This window comes from Emericellopsis cladophorae (genome assembly GCF_022114955.1).
Source record: "Emericellopsis cladophorae strain MUM 19.33 chromosome Unknown NODE_8_length_656085_cov_119_647849, whole genome shotgun sequence".
Taxonomy (NCBI): Eukaryota; Fungi; Ascomycota; class Sordariomycetes; order Hypocreales; family Bionectriaceae; genus Emericellopsis; species Emericellopsis cladophorae.
In genome coordinates, this window is record NW_026250933.1 from 84,824 (window position 1) to 101,104 (window position 16,281).

At 57.3% G+C, this 16,281-nt stretch overlaps 5 protein-coding genes across 5 annotated transcripts; 3 read left to right on the top strand and 2 right to left on the bottom strand.

The window, feature by feature from the left end:
- Window positions 1–133: 133 nt before the first annotated feature.
- Window positions 134–898, bottom strand: J7T54_004291 (Transcription initiation factor TFIID subunit-like protein; the record flags this gene model as incomplete). The annotated part of the gene is made up of 1 exon (XM_051504193.1): window positions 134–898. One exon carries the CDS (start codon window positions 896–898, stop codon window positions 134–136), a length of 765 nt encoding a protein of 254 aa, XP_051364120.1.
- Window positions 899–1,484: 586 nt separating this feature from the next.
- J7T54_004292 (Histidine biosynthesis trifunctional protein-like protein) lies at window positions 1,485–4,116 on the top strand (the record flags this gene model as incomplete). Its single annotated transcript, XM_051504194.1, has 2 exons — window positions 1,485–3,867; window positions 3,920–4,116. 2 exons carry the CDS (start codon window positions 1,485–1,487, stop codon window positions 4,114–4,116), a joined length of 2,580 nt encoding a protein of 859 aa, XP_051364121.1.
- Window positions 4,117–4,347: 231 nt separating this feature from the next.
- On the bottom strand, window positions 4,348–6,770 carry J7T54_004293 (Nuclear elongation and deformation protein-like protein; the record flags this gene model as incomplete). Its single annotated transcript, XM_051504195.1, has 3 exons — window positions 4,348–4,416; window positions 4,480–6,260; window positions 6,317–6,770. 3 exons carry the CDS (start codon window positions 6,768–6,770, stop codon window positions 4,348–4,350), a joined length of 2,304 nt encoding a protein of 767 aa, XP_051364122.1.
- Window positions 6,771–8,498: 1,728 nt separating this feature from the next.
- On the top strand, window positions 8,499–13,111 carry J7T54_004294 (uncharacterized protein; the record flags this gene model as incomplete). Its single annotated transcript, XM_051504196.1, has 4 exons — window positions 8,499–8,558; window positions 9,348–9,826; window positions 9,888–10,081; window positions 10,134–13,111. 4 exons carry the CDS (start codon window positions 8,499–8,501, stop codon window positions 13,109–13,111), a joined length of 3,711 nt encoding a protein of 1,236 aa, XP_051364123.1.
- A 1,305-nt stretch (window positions 13,112–14,416) lies between these two features.
- Window positions 14,417–15,898, top strand: J7T54_004295 (repressible alkaline phosphatase; the record flags this gene model as incomplete). Its single annotated transcript, XM_051504198.1, has 2 exons — window positions 14,417–14,617; window positions 14,675–15,898. The coding sequence occupies 2 exons, from the start codon at window positions 14,417–14,419 to the stop codon at window positions 15,896–15,898; spliced, it is 1,425 nt and encodes a 474-aa protein (XP_051364124.1).
- Between the last annotated feature and the right edge of the window lie 383 nt (window positions 15,899–16,281).

The following is a 16,281-nucleotide window of genomic DNA, read 5'->3' on the forward strand; positions in this document are numbered from 1 at the left end:
GCCTGCCGCACCCAACTGATCAATGCCGTGAATCCTTCCTGTACGCCTTGCAAGAAAACACCAAGATTCGCCCATGAACTTTTGCCGGCCAATCGCTTTGTACGGACTGCCCAGAAATGCAACTGTGTGCTTCTCAAGAACCCTCCGCCATTTCAGCGTCCACGTCGTCGCCAAACATGTCCTCCACTGTCCCGCCTTCGACGGGATCACCTCCCTCGTCTTCGAGCGGCGGGGCCTCAATGCCCTCCATCGCGTCATCGCCTTCCTCGTCGAGCATGCGATCGGCTTCCTCCCACGCGTCCTTCAGGCCCCAGCTCGTCCCGCTGAGCACGAACCGCTCACCGGGCAGGCGCACGCCCCACTCGTTGGGTACGATTTTGGGGAGGGCGACCTTGTTCTTCTCGCGCGCGAGCTCCTGCATGTATTCCTTGCTGATGCCGCCGCCTGTGCTCCCGCCGCGGAACTGGTAGCTCAGACGCGCGCCAATGGCTAGCTTGACGGCATTGGCTGTGACGGCTGCGTCGCCTGCTGCTAGATTCGCTGCACTGGAGGCGCCGGCGCCCTTTGAGCCCGCTTGCTGAATGTAGGGGTCTGCGGACAGGTGTATCGCGTCATTGAGGATGGAGGAGGTATGCCGATAGGCAAAGTCGAGAAGGAGTAGGGGCACGCGCTGCTCGTAGGATGTGACGCCTTGCGACGTGAGCAGCAGCTCGATGAGCCTGGCATCTCGTGGTCGGGGAGCTGCGTTGGAGGATGACGGGGGCAATTGCCCTTGGGATTGCGTAGATGTAGATGCTGGCGCTGTCGCCTGAGTTGTCTGGGTGTTAGGCACAGTTTGCGAGCTGTTTGCTGAGGCTGTAGGAGCACCACCGTTCGTCTGAGGCTGGCTCGAGGCCATGGTGGACGGAACGCGCGACTGCGACGGTGGTGTGAGTGTACAGGTTGATCGGCTGAGGATAGCGATGAAATCGGGTATGCGGTCCTATATGGCGACTTGCGACCCAGCTCGTGGTGTTGGAATGCTGATTTGAGGTCGAGACTCCAAGTTATTAGGCGTATATGCGTGCTGCTTGGTGGGCATTGAAGCTCTCGGTGAGATGCACCGTGTACATGGGAAGCCAAGCAAGGTACGTCGGAACCTTCTTTGTCCGGATGCCGGGGTGGCGGGGCGGGTTCCTTCGGATGAATGCGGGAAGCATACTGGACGTGTCCAGTTATTGCCCCTAAATTCCTTTGCGCACGGCTGTTGGGTTAATTTAGTACTATAGGTACGTGTCTTATTAGTAATTAGGCTGGCTCTTTCGTGCCTTCAAGGACAAAACGATGGATGGAGGGGCAATTCTGCCCCACCATGTACTGCTCATCGAATTCAAACCGCCGATGCAGGAACTTTGAGTCAGCCTTTCCCTGATAATAGAGTAATACAATATCCAGACATTGACCTCTCCTCTTGGCCAGGAAACTCTGGAAAACTCACAATCATCATGGAGACGACACTCCCACTCCCGTTCCTCGTCAGTGTGGCCGTGCCCCCAGGGCTGGCCAAGCTCGAGGGCCTCACGCGCGAGGAAGTATCCGTGCTCGGTGTCCCGTTCTTCGAAGCGCAGCCCAAAATTATGGACAAGCTATCGCGGTTTCTGGGACGTCACAACCATGAATTCTACGCTCACATGGACGTCACGAGCCTTGAATCTGTCGACGACGTCGTGGCTTTACTAAACGAAGGAACACGAAAGGTGTTTGTCGCTGCAGAAAACCTCTCCGCTTACACAGAGTTTGGATCGAGGGTGATCCCAACAGTTTCCAAGCTGGACCTATCCGCCGCTTCAGAGCACGGTCTCTTGATCAAAGAATTTGACCCATCATCGGCAGATATCGAAAAGTTCATTGCTGAGGCCAAGGAGAAGAAAGTCAGCAACTTGTACCTGAAGCCCACATCGACAGCTTCCGCTGAAAAGGTTCTCGACGTGGCCAATCAATGCGGTGCCATTCCCATCCTGGCCTCGACATCCTTGACGACCAACAAGCACGACAAAGAGCGCTTGTTGCTGTCCAAGGTCATCGCTGGGTTCTGGAAGTCGGATCGCCCTGACGGGCTGATCCCCACCGTCGTCACAGATGAGTCAGGCGTGGCACTTGGTCTCGCTTACACCAGCGAGGAGAGTATCCTCGAAGCTGTGCGGACCCAAGGCGGTGTGTACCAAAGCCGGAAAAGGGGTTTGTGGATCAAGGGCGCGACATCGGGCGACACCCAGGAGCTCATCCGCTTCGCTCTGGACTGCGACAACGACACCCTCAAGTTCGTGGTCAGACAGACGAACCGCTTCTGCCACCTGGAGCAGACTGGCTGCTTCGGCGACCTAAGAGGTATTGCGGCCCTGGAGCAGACTCTCAAGGCGCGCAAGGAGTCGGCGCCCGAGGGATCCTACACGAAGCGCCTCTTCTCCGACGCCAGCCTCCTGCGGGCCAAGATCATGGAGGAGGCCGAGGAGCTCTGCGATGCCGAGACACCCGAGAACACGGCCTTTGAGGCTGCGGACCTAATCTACTTTGCCCTAACCAAGGCTGTCAGTGCTGGCGTCTCCCTCGCCGACATTGAGGCGAACCTCGACGCAAAGGCGCTCAAGGTCAAGAGGCGAACGGGCAACGCCAAGGGCAAGTGGGCTGAGAAGGAAGGCATCAAGGTCGAGCAGCCGCCGCCCAAGGTGGCGCCCGTTGAAAAGCCGGTCACGGACCGCATCGTGATGCAACGGATCGACTCGACCAAGGCCTCCGAGGCCGAGCTCCTCGAAACCCTCAAGCGGCCCTCGCAAAAGTCGCCTGATGCCATCCTCAAGATTGTCCACCCCATCATCGAGGACGTCAAGAAGGGTGGCGACAAGGCTGTGCTCTCGTACACCCACAAGTTCGAAAAGGCGACCTCGCTGACCTCCCCCGTCATCAAGGCGCCCTTCCCCAAGGAGCTCATGGACCTGCCACCTGAGACCATTGAGGCCATTGACGTTTCGTACGAGAACATTCGCAAGTTCCACGCGGCCCAGAAAGAGGACAAGACTCTCCAGGTAGAAACCATGCCCGGCGTCGTGTGCAGCCGCTTCTCGAGACCCATAGAGCGCGTCGGCTTGTACATTCCCGGTGGCACCGCCGTACTGCCCAGCACGGCCCTCATGCTCGGTGTCCCTGCCATGGTCGCCGGATGCAAGAAGATTGTGCTCGCGTCTCCGCCCCGGTCGGACGGGCGCGTGACCCCAGAGATTGTCTACGTGGCGCACAAGGTCGGCGCCGAGAGCATCGTGCTCGCCGGCGGTGCCCAGGCCGTGGCCGCTATGGCGTACGGTACGGAGAGCATCACCAAGGTCGACAAGATCCTGGGGCCGGGCAATCAGTTCGTTACGGCCGCCAAGATGCACGTCAGCAACGACACCAATGCAGGCGTCAGCATCGACATGCCCGCCGGTCCATCCGAGGTCCTCGTCGTCGCCGACAAGCACGCCAACCCGGCATTTGTCGCGTCCGACCTGCTCTCCCAGGCTGAGCACGGCGTCGACAGCCAGGTCATCCTGATCGCCATCGATCTCACCCCGGCACAGCAACAGGCCATTGACGACGAGGTCCACAACCAGGCCATGGCCCTGCCGCGTGTGGACATTGTCCGTGGCGCCATCGCCCACTCTGTCACCGTGCAGGTCAAGACACTCGACGAGGCCATGCGCATTAGCAACGAGTACGCGCCGGAGCATCTCATCCTCCAGATTGACGACGCCGCCAAGGCCGTGGACCAGGTCATGAACGCTGGTAGTGTCTTTATTGGGCAATGGACCCCCGAGAGTGTCGGCGACTATTCTGCCGGCGTCAACCACTCGCTTCGTAAGTTCTCACCCTTCTAGTACGAGGCAAGTATCAAGCTAACGTCTTGCAGCTACGTATGGTTTCGCGAAGCAGTACTCTGGCGTCAACCTGGGCTCGTACGTCAAACACATTACAAGCTCCAACCTCTCCTCCGATGGTCTGCGCAACGTGGGCTCCGCGGTGATGCAGCTCGCCAAAGTGGAAGAGCTCGAGGCCCACCGGAGGGCCGTCGAATTGCGCCTGCAATACCTGGATGCCCAAAAGTAGAGACCAGGGACCAAAACAATGAAATCTAATTTCAGAACATTTGTGAATGGAACAAGTCAAGTGTTGTGTACATTTGCTATGACCCCTCGAATTTGCCCCCTACGCCATGCTCTTGAGGGCCAATACGTCTGGTCCCGCGCTGAAAATATGCCATTTGTAAGTGTTCAGTCCCCAGGAAACGCCGCTCTATTATGCAGTTCTTTTTGTTCTTCTTTGTCTTTCGTTTTTTTCTCATTCGCTTCGTATCTTGACGGGTTCGAGCACGTACTGCGCATCCGCAGCAGGCGTGCCATTGGCACCCTGACCAAATGTCTTAGCATACTCTGTCACGCTTCAATCCTTTCCGAGTGAGAGATGACCAACCCCGGTTATAATCTCGGCGTTGACGTCCTCGGCACCGAGCTTCTTGCGCTGTGGCGCAGAGGACTCCATGACCTGAGTGTCGTCTTCCGACGCGTAGGCAAGGTGCTTGTCGTCGTCGTAGTCGTTGTTGGTGTAGGCGAGATGCTCGTCGTATTCGTGGGCTTCTTCGTACTCCTCGTCCAGACGGCTCTCGATGGACATGCGAGGTTGATCGCGGGCGTCATCGAAGGATTCGCGAGAAATGTAGCTATCGCCGAGATACTCCCCTGCTTCCTCGTCCTCGTCATCCTCAGCATATACGCTCGCCTCCTCCTCGTCTTCCTCGTCACTTTCACTGGCAGAGAAGTCATCCAAAGGGAGGGGGTCGTCGCGCCAATACATAAAATCGGTGAACTCCTCCCCGCCGCCCGTGACCAGCGTACTGATCGGAGGGAAATAGTGATCAACTACCTCGTTGATGTTGACGTAGCTCATCTTCAACTTGTTCAGAGTGAGGAGGTCCAAGGACACCTCAGAATTGGAATTGATGGTGAAAATGCGGTTCCGAGGCACATCGACAGTGCGGTAGGAGATCTGGTCCGTGAGTCGGTTGCCAAAGCCAGCATAGAAGGGACTCCGCTCCGAATTATAGAGGTTGCTAATGTCTCGAAGCGTGGCCATTTTGAAGACTTGGGGTTGGCGCAGGTAGACCTCGCGGCGCAGGGCTGCCATGGTACGATCGGGAGACAAAATGGTCGGTCCCGCAGGCAGACGGCTGCCGTCTTGCACAATGTTGGCCAGGTAGGTCCGTGTAGTGTCTGCTTGGCCAACGGATCGACTGGTCAGGTACATGATATTGTAGCCGTTGGCGGCAATGTCGCTGTACAGCTTGGCAATGCCAGCGTGCGTCCAGTCACGGCCAATCATGTTGAGCACATGGCCGAGGGCATCAGACTTTGTGATCGTGCCGTCAATGTCGGAGATGACGACAGGAACCTCGTGCCGCCACAGGTACATGTTGGCTGAGCACGTGGCCCTGTTGACCGTGAAGCTCATGCTGTTGGGACCGGGCTTCAGCTTCAGGTCCTTGAGCTGCTCGCTGGTTAATCGAAGGGTCTTTGCGTAGTTGCGGGTCGAGTCGCCCCCTCGCTTGGTGCCGGTCGGCGTCCTCGGCGGCGTCTGCATGTCGCACGGGCCTGCGTCCGACTCTGCTCGCCGGTGTTTGTTCGCGGAAGGTGGGTTTGTGACTTCGCTGTCGTCGCTCTGGTATCCTGGGTCGGATGCAGCATCCGAGTTCAGGCCGTGGCCCTGCATCGTGGACTCCATTGTCCGCTTCATAGCAGCCTGGCGAGCTTCCTCGCTGCTGTAGATGACGAGGTTTCCCTCGGCGTCGAAGCCAAACAACGCTCCGATATCGTAGTTCCCCTCGAGCTCCTCTGCCAGAATCTTGCGCGCTAGCACCTCGGCGCGGATCATCTCCTCCTCGCTCCCTTTGAACCCCGTCAAGTCGAGCGTGAGATCGCCTGTGTCGTTGACTTTGCTGGGGATCCCGACAGTTGATAATCTCTTGGACAAGGTCATGGCACGCTCTATTGCTTCGTTAAGCTCAAGGGGAGGTGGACTTTGCGAACGCTCGGAGAGGGGCCCAGCGTGGTCGTCGTCGGTGATTGGGTCCTCGTCCTTCTTCTCGGCAGAGCGGGCAGAATATCGCAGCATGTCGTCGCTATGCGGTCGCATCAGGGCGCCTGACCAGTCGCCCGAGGCCGGCCGCCCAGCTGACGTCGATGCCGGAGTGTACATTGCTGCGCACCAGTTAGTCAAGGCGGTTGCCGTCCGCGTAGACGGGCTCTGTGCATACCTTCATCGGCGCTGGTATGGGTGTGCAGCACTGCAGGTGGTGGCCTTGAAGGTCGTCCATTTGGCGCGGCATTGAGCTCGAAGTGATCAGGCTCTTTAAGGTCGGGTGTGGCGGATTGCGGATCCAGCGGTGGACTGCTCGCTGGTGACACCAAGGGCGAAGTCTGCATGGATTGTGGTATGTTTTCGGTCGTCTCAAAGACAAAGAAGGCCTCGCCACCTTCGCCAAGCTTCATGGAATACGGCTGCTTGACCCCGTTGACCTTGAACTCGACCTTTTTCTCATACGGACGCAAGAGGGAGAACTTGCCGAACCGTACGTGGAAAGGCGAGCAGGCGAGAGAGCCATCCTGCTGCTGCACGACAATCACATCAATAGCGCCACTCAAGGTAGCGGGATTGATGGAATTCCATGCAGTCGACACGGAATCGCTCAGGTTGCGGACATATTGCATCTTGTCGTGTTGCGCGCCCGGGTCGTCGGCGTCGCAACGTAGGCTGGAGTGACAGCGGACGGGGACTTGTTGGCGCAAGCCTGGCAAGTCGCAATCGCGAATGCCTTGTGTCGTCGTTTCGCCGTGGCGAATTAGGTGGCTGTCGTAGGTTGTGTACAAATGCCAGGGAGATAAGGAGCGGAAGAAAGCGAGACGGCGAACGAAGGGCAACACAAGGGAAAGATCGTATGCTCCAGGTCGGCTGAGCGGCTTTGGGACGCTGGGCAATACGTAATGACGGATGATGGGCTGGATGGGTCGCGCGCTGGCTGGGATCGATTCAGAGGAGGGACCTGAGGTACTGGCAGGCAGGCAGGCTGTCGTGGGGTATTTTCCGCGCGGACGCTTGAAGCAAGTTGAGGGACACACGTCTCGAGGGTGAAGAGTATCTGATGAAGAAGGGACGGATTTAGAACTCTTGAGGCGGAAAAGGCTGATCGATCCATCAGAAATCCCTGCGCCGGTCGCTTGCCTGTCTTTGTTGAGGTTGAGTGAGGTACGTAAGTACCTGACTCTTCTTTTTACAGTAAGCCAGCCAGGCGGGCAGTCCGTGACGGGCCAAGCCTTCCATTTGCAGCTCTCGCGCCCATAATCCATCCATTCAAACCACTGCATTTTTCTATTTCGAGCCATCTGGAGCCTGTCACAGGCTGCCGAGCGTTTTCCGCAACGGACAAAACGCACCGATTGCGTTTCCTGCGGCATGTGACGCTGCCTTGTTTGAAGGAAGACTGGCTGGGGTTTTCATCTTTCCCATCCATGGCCCTGGGAAGCCAACAAAATGCGGTTTCGGACGATCATGTGCCAACCACTACATTCACACTTATCTTGCTTGCCACATGTCTCTTCGTGCTATCTAACATCGGGTAGCAGCCACCGTCATCATTTCGTCCTCTTGAGTCATCTCGATCATTGAAAGTTGGGACCTGTCATGTTACAGCCGATCCCACAGTATGACACCAGCCAGGTGAGTGAGTGACCTCATGACGACCACGAGCCTCGGTACACTCTTTAGCAGTACCGTCACTTCTCATTGTTTCAACGGTCGAGGAAAAACACTGCAAACGCGGGTGAATGTTTCGATCTTATTGCACTTTACCATAATGGCTCACGTGACACTTTGGGAGGAATATTGCCTGGCCTGGCTGAGTCTTGGGCTGCGATGTTCGCCAGGAGATAGTGCGACAGTGCTCTGAGCACAAGCAATGTCTGAACTTAAGTACTGGTGGCTTGTGTTACACGATCTAATCTAGGCGCTTCACTTGTCTCTTGGTCGTGTGTTGCGCTGCCCAGCACTTCTCCCATGGCGACAATATGCGATCACCGACCTTGATCTCAATCATCCTCACTGTGCGCATTTTGCGTTTACCCAAAGTCCACACACTACAATAGCCCGTCCGAATATCGACTTTTTCGACGAACCATAGCACTAACCCGCCTATGAATTCGGCCCCGACATGACTGCACTGACTAGTCTGCTTTTCGACGAGTTCACACCCACGCTACTCCCCTCGAAGACTTTAAAGCCCTTTTTTTTTTTTGTTTTTTGTTTTTGGCGACGTCAAGGGCATCAGCCAGCAGGCCTCTACCACCGACGAATTCTACACCTTGTCGCGGGAGTGGCTCGCTGGATGCAGCCGTGACTTTCTTTAGCAGTTTCTTGGCTGAGAGGGAGACGACTACAATCAAATGCCCACAAGGAAAGCCGCCATCCAGAGCTTCAGCGACGAAAAGATCAATAATGAGAGGGTACGCAAGCCGAGTCCTGGGCGGACAAGGGACAATCTGTGGACGCCAAAATGAGTTGTTCATTTCATCTAGCCATGTTAGTGCACCTACTCCCTGCGCAGAAGCAAGCTTGAGGCTACGGCATTAGAATCCAAGCCTGATTGGTGTTTGCAGGTCTAATACCTGGGCTTAGAGCACTCCAACTCGTAGGCACACTGCATTTGAGTTTGCTGTCCCTGTCGATCTGCGTAAGGTGAGGAAAAACCTGGAAGACTGGAAGAGGGCAAAGGGCACCGGCACTCCTTGGTGGAAGGTTAGAACTAAGGCGCAGCTTCAAAAACAGGGTCCTGACTCCTGCTGCAGCCTGCTGCAATCAAAAACAATTGACTAAAAGGTACCAGGTAAAATTGTATGTCAGCATCAGCGAGTCAAACAGTAAGGTAAACAACAGCAAACCCCAAAGGTTGCTGCCGAAAAGCATGATAAACCGACAGTCATACGTAGTAAACCTACAGTAATTCATGCTAATCAACTACTAATCAATGAATCACGCCCTGGGTGACGAGCTCAAATCCTTCACGTACGTACGTCTATTAGCATCTGAACCATATGCGGCTCCCCCTCCCGAGTTGGATCGCCGCCAATCCACTGCCGAGAATTCTGGTACGTACGTGACTTTGGCAATTGTCGTGCGTTTTGGGGGTCCGCCAAGTCTTTTCCATCTCTATTCTCTAGCCTTTCGCAACCACCACAGCAGAGCACCGCACGCAACCCTTCCCTCCCTCCCCACGCACGACCGACCGACTATAGGGCCGACGCAACCTCGAGACTGCTGTTGATGGTCACGAATCGCGTACCACGATACTCGCTCGGTTTTCGCACTTCCTAGCCACTCAACCTGCTACCCAGCCGACGCAGCACGATCTCGCGAATGCAGCAGCCGCACCCCCGGCGGTACTGCCTCGACCCTCCGACAGCGTCGTCAACCAGACTGTAGAGTGTGCTTTCGCTGGGAATATGTCATGGGCGTTCCCGCTCTTGACCACGCTCACCCTTATCATCATCGCTTCGTGTTGGATCCGCTCGTGGACGCACTCCTGGAGGCCCCGTGCGAGGGGCGCTGTTACCATCTTCCTCTCCATCCTCTCCGCCATTTGGCTCGCACAAGTACGGTCCCTCACGCAGTCGTTTCAGCAGCCGACTGCGCACGACGTATACAACGCCCTGCGACCCGATGTCCTGCTAGCCAACCACTTTAGGATGGTTTTGACAGTCGGTGCCATAGTATGGTGAGCTCAGCACCTGCCGTCGACGCGAGGCCAGCTTTACTGACTTGACTCCCTCCCGCAGGCTCATCCACCGCTCATGGCAAACTCTGTGGAAGCCCGTACCCGAACTCATCAACGTGCTCGGCGTCGATGTCCCCGAAGCCCCGGATGTCTCGCTCGCGGGCATCCGCGCGGATGCTGCCACTCTTAGCTGGACGCCGCCAGCACCCAATCGTCCGGTCCAGAAGTACTTGATACAGGTCAATGGCATTCACGGTGCGTCTACATGCTGCCCCTGTCGCAACTCTGTGTACTAATTGACATGCAGTCGGGGAATCTCCTGGTACGGATCTTGCAATCACCGTTACGGGCCTGAAGCCGAATCACTTCTACAATATCCGTGTCGTGGCCATGGGTCCGAACAATTTTCAAGCGGCGAGCGAAACTATCCGTCTTCGCACCTTTGGCGAAGACGGAAAACCGTACCTTGGCAACTCACGTGTCCCCACCAACTTCGTCGAGGAGTACGCATCCAAGGCCAGAGCTGTGGACGATGGTGGCGCCAGTGGGCCCGCTGCGTGCTCTTTTGCGGCCTCCATTGAGCTTCTCGACAGAAACGCCAACCCGGCTCGGGAAGGCGCTTCCACTGTGCCCGGCCAGCGCCGCAACACTCTGAACCGACGCCACTCGCCGTCCGTCACAAGTTCGGAACAGCCGTCTGTGCGCCCCTCTGCATCCGACCACGATGGGCCAGAGCAATCTTTGGACGTGCTGAGTCGCCAGTTCCAGGAAATTCGAACCGAGATCAATGATACAGTGGCCACGATCAGTACCGATGAGGCCGAGTTTCAGCAAGCAGAAAGCGAGCTGAAGCAGGAAAAGGATCAGAAACGGGCCTGTTTGAAAGAAAAGGAGGAACAGACAACGACGCTCAAGGCCAACGTGCGTACCACCATGGAGCTGATGCGCACGGCGGAGAAAGAAAAGGCCAAGAAGGAGGGCCAGCTCAAGGAGAAGGAAGCCAAAAAGTCAAAGGTGCGAGACCACATTGTCAAGCTCGAGAAGGAGATGGAGAGGATGAAGGCGGAGCGGGAGAGCTTCCAGGCCCAAAAGACAGATCTGGAGAGGCAGCGGGACGAAGACGTGCAACAGCTCTTTGACGGCAATGCCAAGCTGCAGGAAGACCACAATGAGCTCGAGGCGGACTTGAGCAACAAGGGGAAGCAACTGAACGAGATGAAGGAAGCTAGGAAGCACCTCGCTGGTGCAGATGACGAACAGTCCCGCGCGAGCGACGAGAAGACGAGAAGGGAGTGGGAAGCTGCCCGCCAGGCCTTGCATCACCAACTCGTCGAGGAGACAAAGGTGGCGCACCAGCTTGACCACCAAATCCACATGCTTGCCGAGCAGATCGAGTTGCATTCGCAGCATCAAGTCGAAGCGGATCCCGACGCTGTCTTCTACGGCCAGTCTGGTGATCCCCTCGCCGAGATGGACATGGACCACGTGCCCTCTACCCAGACGAAACGACTGAGTCGCAACAGCAATGACATGCACATGTCGCCTTCAGCACACTTTGGCATGACCGACTCGCCTTCTCAGCTTCCTCCGGGCCTGAATCGGCCTTCAACTGGCTTCGCGCCGATGCTGTTCATGCCGGAGTCCGACGAGGCTCAGACCGAGGAAGAGATGCGATCGGCAGGCGGCCCTCTCAGTCCGTCGGCACAGCTGTATCTACCCTCTGGTATCATTGACAACGAGTCGGACACTAAGACACCTCACACTCCTCTGCTACCCGAATCTGTCACAGCCGGCGAGGGCGATCCCCAGTCGCCAGAATCCTCCCCCCGGTCCTTTAGCGTGTTCTCCAGCCCGCACTCGTCTACGTTCAATCTGCCCTTCCCCTCTTATCAAGACAAGAGCGAGCGAGGCTCTCTCAACTACACGCCTCCTGCGCTCGGCTCGACTGGCGGTCTCCGCCTCTCCAGCCTACTCTCGAGCTTCCACCGCAACCGAACGACAAAACCGGAGGGTGAGGAGCTCGCCGGCCCGCCGATCGGGACTCTCAAGCCCGGCCAGAGCCAGTCTTTTCCCCGCAACACGGACGATGGTGACATTGCAAGTGGCAAGCGTAGGATGAGCTTCTCACTCAAGGGCCACCGGAACTCGACAGGCCTCGACAGCCCCAACCCTTTCGCCGGCTCCAAATCGCTCCTTGGGAGGCGACTCAACCCGTTTGCAAGCTCGAGCGGCGTCATGTATGCCGATCGCGACCCGACCACCTCGAGGCCGCCTTCTATTGCATCGGCCGACCTACCTCGGCCCTCGACGGACAGTGGCTCCATCTGGGGGACGATTGGAGATGGTTCCATGGCCAAAAGCCGTCTGTGGTCGCCGAACGAGGGACGCTGGGCTTCAAGAAGCGGCTCCCGACGTCCTAGTATCCACGGGTCCCCTTCGGCGCTGACAACGTCCCTCGCCTCCGCAGACGATGAGATCTTGTACGACACTGAGCTCAACAACACGCTGCCTAGTCAGGTGGGCGTCATAGGATCGAGGCCACCAGGAGCAGCCGCCAGGCTACTTAGCCAGCGCCTCAATCCTGCGGCGCCAACATTCATGGGCTTGTTCCGTACCAAGGACCGCGAGGTGTCCTCCGAGAAGGAGAAAGACAAGGGCAAGGCCAGGGAGAAGAGCAAAGAGCAGAAGGGCAAGGGAAAGGAGGCCAGGCCGAGCATCGAACTGCCGCCTGGTGGTGATGAGTCGCCTTCTGACTCACGAATGTCGCGCGACACCTACTCGGTCCACACGCAGACATCCGTGTCCGAGTCGCACGACTCTCTGTCTCTGGATCCGACCTCGTCCAATCCTCATCTCGACCTAACGTCCGGTCTGACGTCCAGTTCCAGGGACTCTGACAATATGAACGGCATTCGGAAGCTCCTGCGCAAGGGCAGTTCTGGTAAATTCAGTCTGTCGAGCCGACTGGGCAAAGACTCGAGCTTGTTCAAGAAGGGCCCCGGTAGCGCCACCAACTCGGACAGGAACGCCTCGGCGGATCACCGGTCCTCGATCGGCGACCTGGAGGAGCTGGGCGAGGACCCGGGCCTGTTTGGACGCAGCTACGAGAGCGCGGTCGGCGGCGCCGCCGCCGCGGCGTCCATCGGCTCCGCCAAGTCCAAGGAGACAAAAGAGGGGCGCATGGCAGGCTGGCGCTTCATTAAGAAGAAGGGCAAGGAGACAACGACGCCAAGCAAGGAAAAGGAGAGCATGGAGATGGACCGGGCTCTTGAGGAGGAGGACTAGTCTAGGTCATCGGGCTGTTGGGTACGTATGAGGCGCGTCCAGGCTGAGAGGCGGTGTCAGCATATCAAAATATGAAAAGGTTTCTCTCTCTAGACAAGATTCGAAACTTGTGCGAGTGTGTGTGTATTTGAAGCGGTGATTCTGATTGACTTGGGATTGGGGACAAGATCGTGGACGATGGAGTTTGGGGGCTCACAGTCTACCATCATAAATCGCCAGGCTAGGTCCGATAGTCCCCTCACGGATGATCAAGCTTAACATCAGGCATGTATGAGAGACTAAACAATCGAACCAACAAGGTGCGAGCACCCCCTGTTCAAGAACGCACGCCGGGTAGATGCACGTGGGGTGCCAGGCTCGGTGGCGTTGGCGGTTTCGGGGAGGTGAGGAGGGGGATCACGACGGATTTGATGTATGCCATGGCCAAGCACCTTACGTATTGGCACCGGTCTGCGTCGGGGCTCGCTCTGCCTACGAGGCTTGTACTGCTCGTTGCCGGCGATACAAGTAGTCGTCGTGGGGAGCTAGATGCCTCGTACGTATGTACGTAGCTCGCTTGTCGTGACAGCAGTGCCGTAGGTAGCTCCTTGGGAACTGCGGAGAGGGCTTGCGTCCGACTCCGAATCATTCCACATACAGACCGAGTCCTAGGATGTAAAAGTGACAGGAAACCAATCGGGGATTATCACGGAACGTATCCAAGTGTGATGGCCCACGTCTCGAGGGGGGTTCGTCTGCGGGTGGCTTGCCATTGCCGGAGCTAAGAGGACGACTTGAGAATTGAAGGATGAGGCGTGCAGGGGTAGGGTTGGGGTATTTGAGGCACGTGAAGCCTTTCATTCGTCCATCGTGGCTTGTTGCTGCCTTGTTGGTTGTCGTCTGCCAGTCTTCTTGGAGAGGGACCACCTGGGAACCCGGACACTCACCAACAACGCAGGGCCAGGTCTCTTGGCTGCTAGGCCTCTGTTACTATCGCACATTTGTTTCCGTAGCTTATTATGCGTAAGTGCGGAGCTGCTCCGACGACTTTATCACCTCAACCCTGCAAAGCACGAGAAGCAGGACGTACTCCATTTGGTATTGCTCGCCAAATGCAATGCAACCTGATGGACGGTCTTGGTCTTGAGGGGGAAGGCTCCAGCGAGGGCCTGAGAGGAGGTTTTAAAGAGGCACTTGCCCGCCAGCTGCTGCTTAGGACCAGAGTGAGAGACTGGAGCTTCTCTCTGTCCAGCAGGCGTCCTTCGTCCAATATCTCACACCCACCGAACCATCCACCTCAAGTGTCATTACTACTTCACCTTCAAGATGAAGACCTCCGCCGTCCTTGCTGGCACCATTGCTGGCGCCGCCATGGGCACCATTGCGCCCAAGAACGTCATCTTTGTGGTCCCCGATGGCTTGGCGCCTGCCTCGTCAACCATTGCCCGTACCTACCTGGCCATGGCGGAGGGCGACTCCACGCCCAGCAACCCTGGTATCATGCCCATGCTTCCCGTGGACGCTCTGGTGAGGTCATTGACATGCATGGTTCTGAGGGCTGGACAGACAAGTTGACTGTGACAGGCCATTGGAAACACCTTTACCCACTCCGCCAACAGCCTGGTGACCGACTCTGCCGCCGCTGGCACTGCTCTGGCCACCGGCCACAAGACTGGCAACGGAATCTTGGGTCTTCTCCTCGATGGCCAGCCCGTCGGCAGCATCCTTGAGTCCGCCAAGCTCCACGGCTGGAAGACTGGTCTCGTCGTCACCTCGCCCATCTCCCACGCGACCCCCGCCGCCTTCTCGTCGCACGTCCAGGACCGCAACAACTTCAACAGCATTGCCGAACAGCAGATTGGTTTCAGCCACCCTCTCAACCAGAGCGTCGATGTCATGCTCGGTGGCGGTCGCTGCAACTTTTGGCCAAACACCCACAGCGACTCCTGCCGCGAGGACAAGATCGATCTCTTCGGCTTTGCGAAGGAGCAGGGCTACTACGTGGCCCAGAACCGCTCCCAATTTGACGACATTGAGCTCGGCAAGGGTGAGATTCGTCTCCCAATCCTCGGTCTCTTCAACGACGCCGACCTTCACTACGAGGCCGACCGCAAGGAGCAGGATGAGGATGTGCGTGAGCCCTCTCTGTCTGAGATGACGGAGACCGCACTCAACGCTCTCCACCGCGCTACCCACTGCAAGGACAAGGGCTACTTCATGATGATCGAGGCCTCGCGCATCGACCACGCCAGCCATGCCCACGACGCCAACGCCCACCTGTGGGATGTGCTCGAGTACAACAAGGTCATTGAAATAGTCACCCAATGGATTGACGAGCACCCCGACACTGCCATGATCTCGGTCGCCGACCATGAGACCGGCGGCATCACCCTGCCTGGTGGCTGGGACCCACGTAAGCTCATCGGCTCCAAGCACAGCGCTCCGATGCTCGCGGAGCAGTACGCCGCCTACGAGGGCGACGACAAGGACGCCTTCTTCCGCGAGGAGATCATGGCCCCGTACGGTCTGGGCGATGTCTCTGACAGCGACTTGGCCGAGCTCAAGTCGGGCGACGTCGGTGCCAACCTGGCCGAGTTCCTCTCTGCGCGTGCTGGCATCAAGTGGTCCACTGGCGGCCACAGTGGTGTGGACACCACCCTCTACGCCTACGCTGCTGGCGAGATGGGCGAGCAGCTCAAGGTCGACCTCGCTGGTGCCCACGACAACACGGATATCCCCAAGTATCTCGAGGAGGCCATGGGTTTGGACCTCGAGGAGGTGACCGAGCTCCTCCGCGAGAACTGGTAGGCGCGGTCTCGGAGTGGATGATGACTTCAATGTAAATAATTCATGATGCCCATGACTCGAGCAGCTACAATGAGATCCCTAGATGCACAATGTCTGTTTGATTATGACCATGTTCCTGCGATGACGATAGTAATGGCGATAACGAGAGAGATTGCGATAATATGGTGATAAGATAAGAAGCTCCGATAACGTTTCATGCACCTGTCAGTTGCTGCAGGCTGCCCCGCGGTGGGTCCTCGTCAGTCTGGCCGCTGGGCTGCAATAAAAAATCTGTGATGGTCCGCCTCCTACTGCTTTTTCCCTCCCTTCTCCTCTCGGGAAGAAGCGTCACATCAATCCTGGCAGTCGATTAAGTCATTTTGCGCTCAGGTCATCTCCTTTCA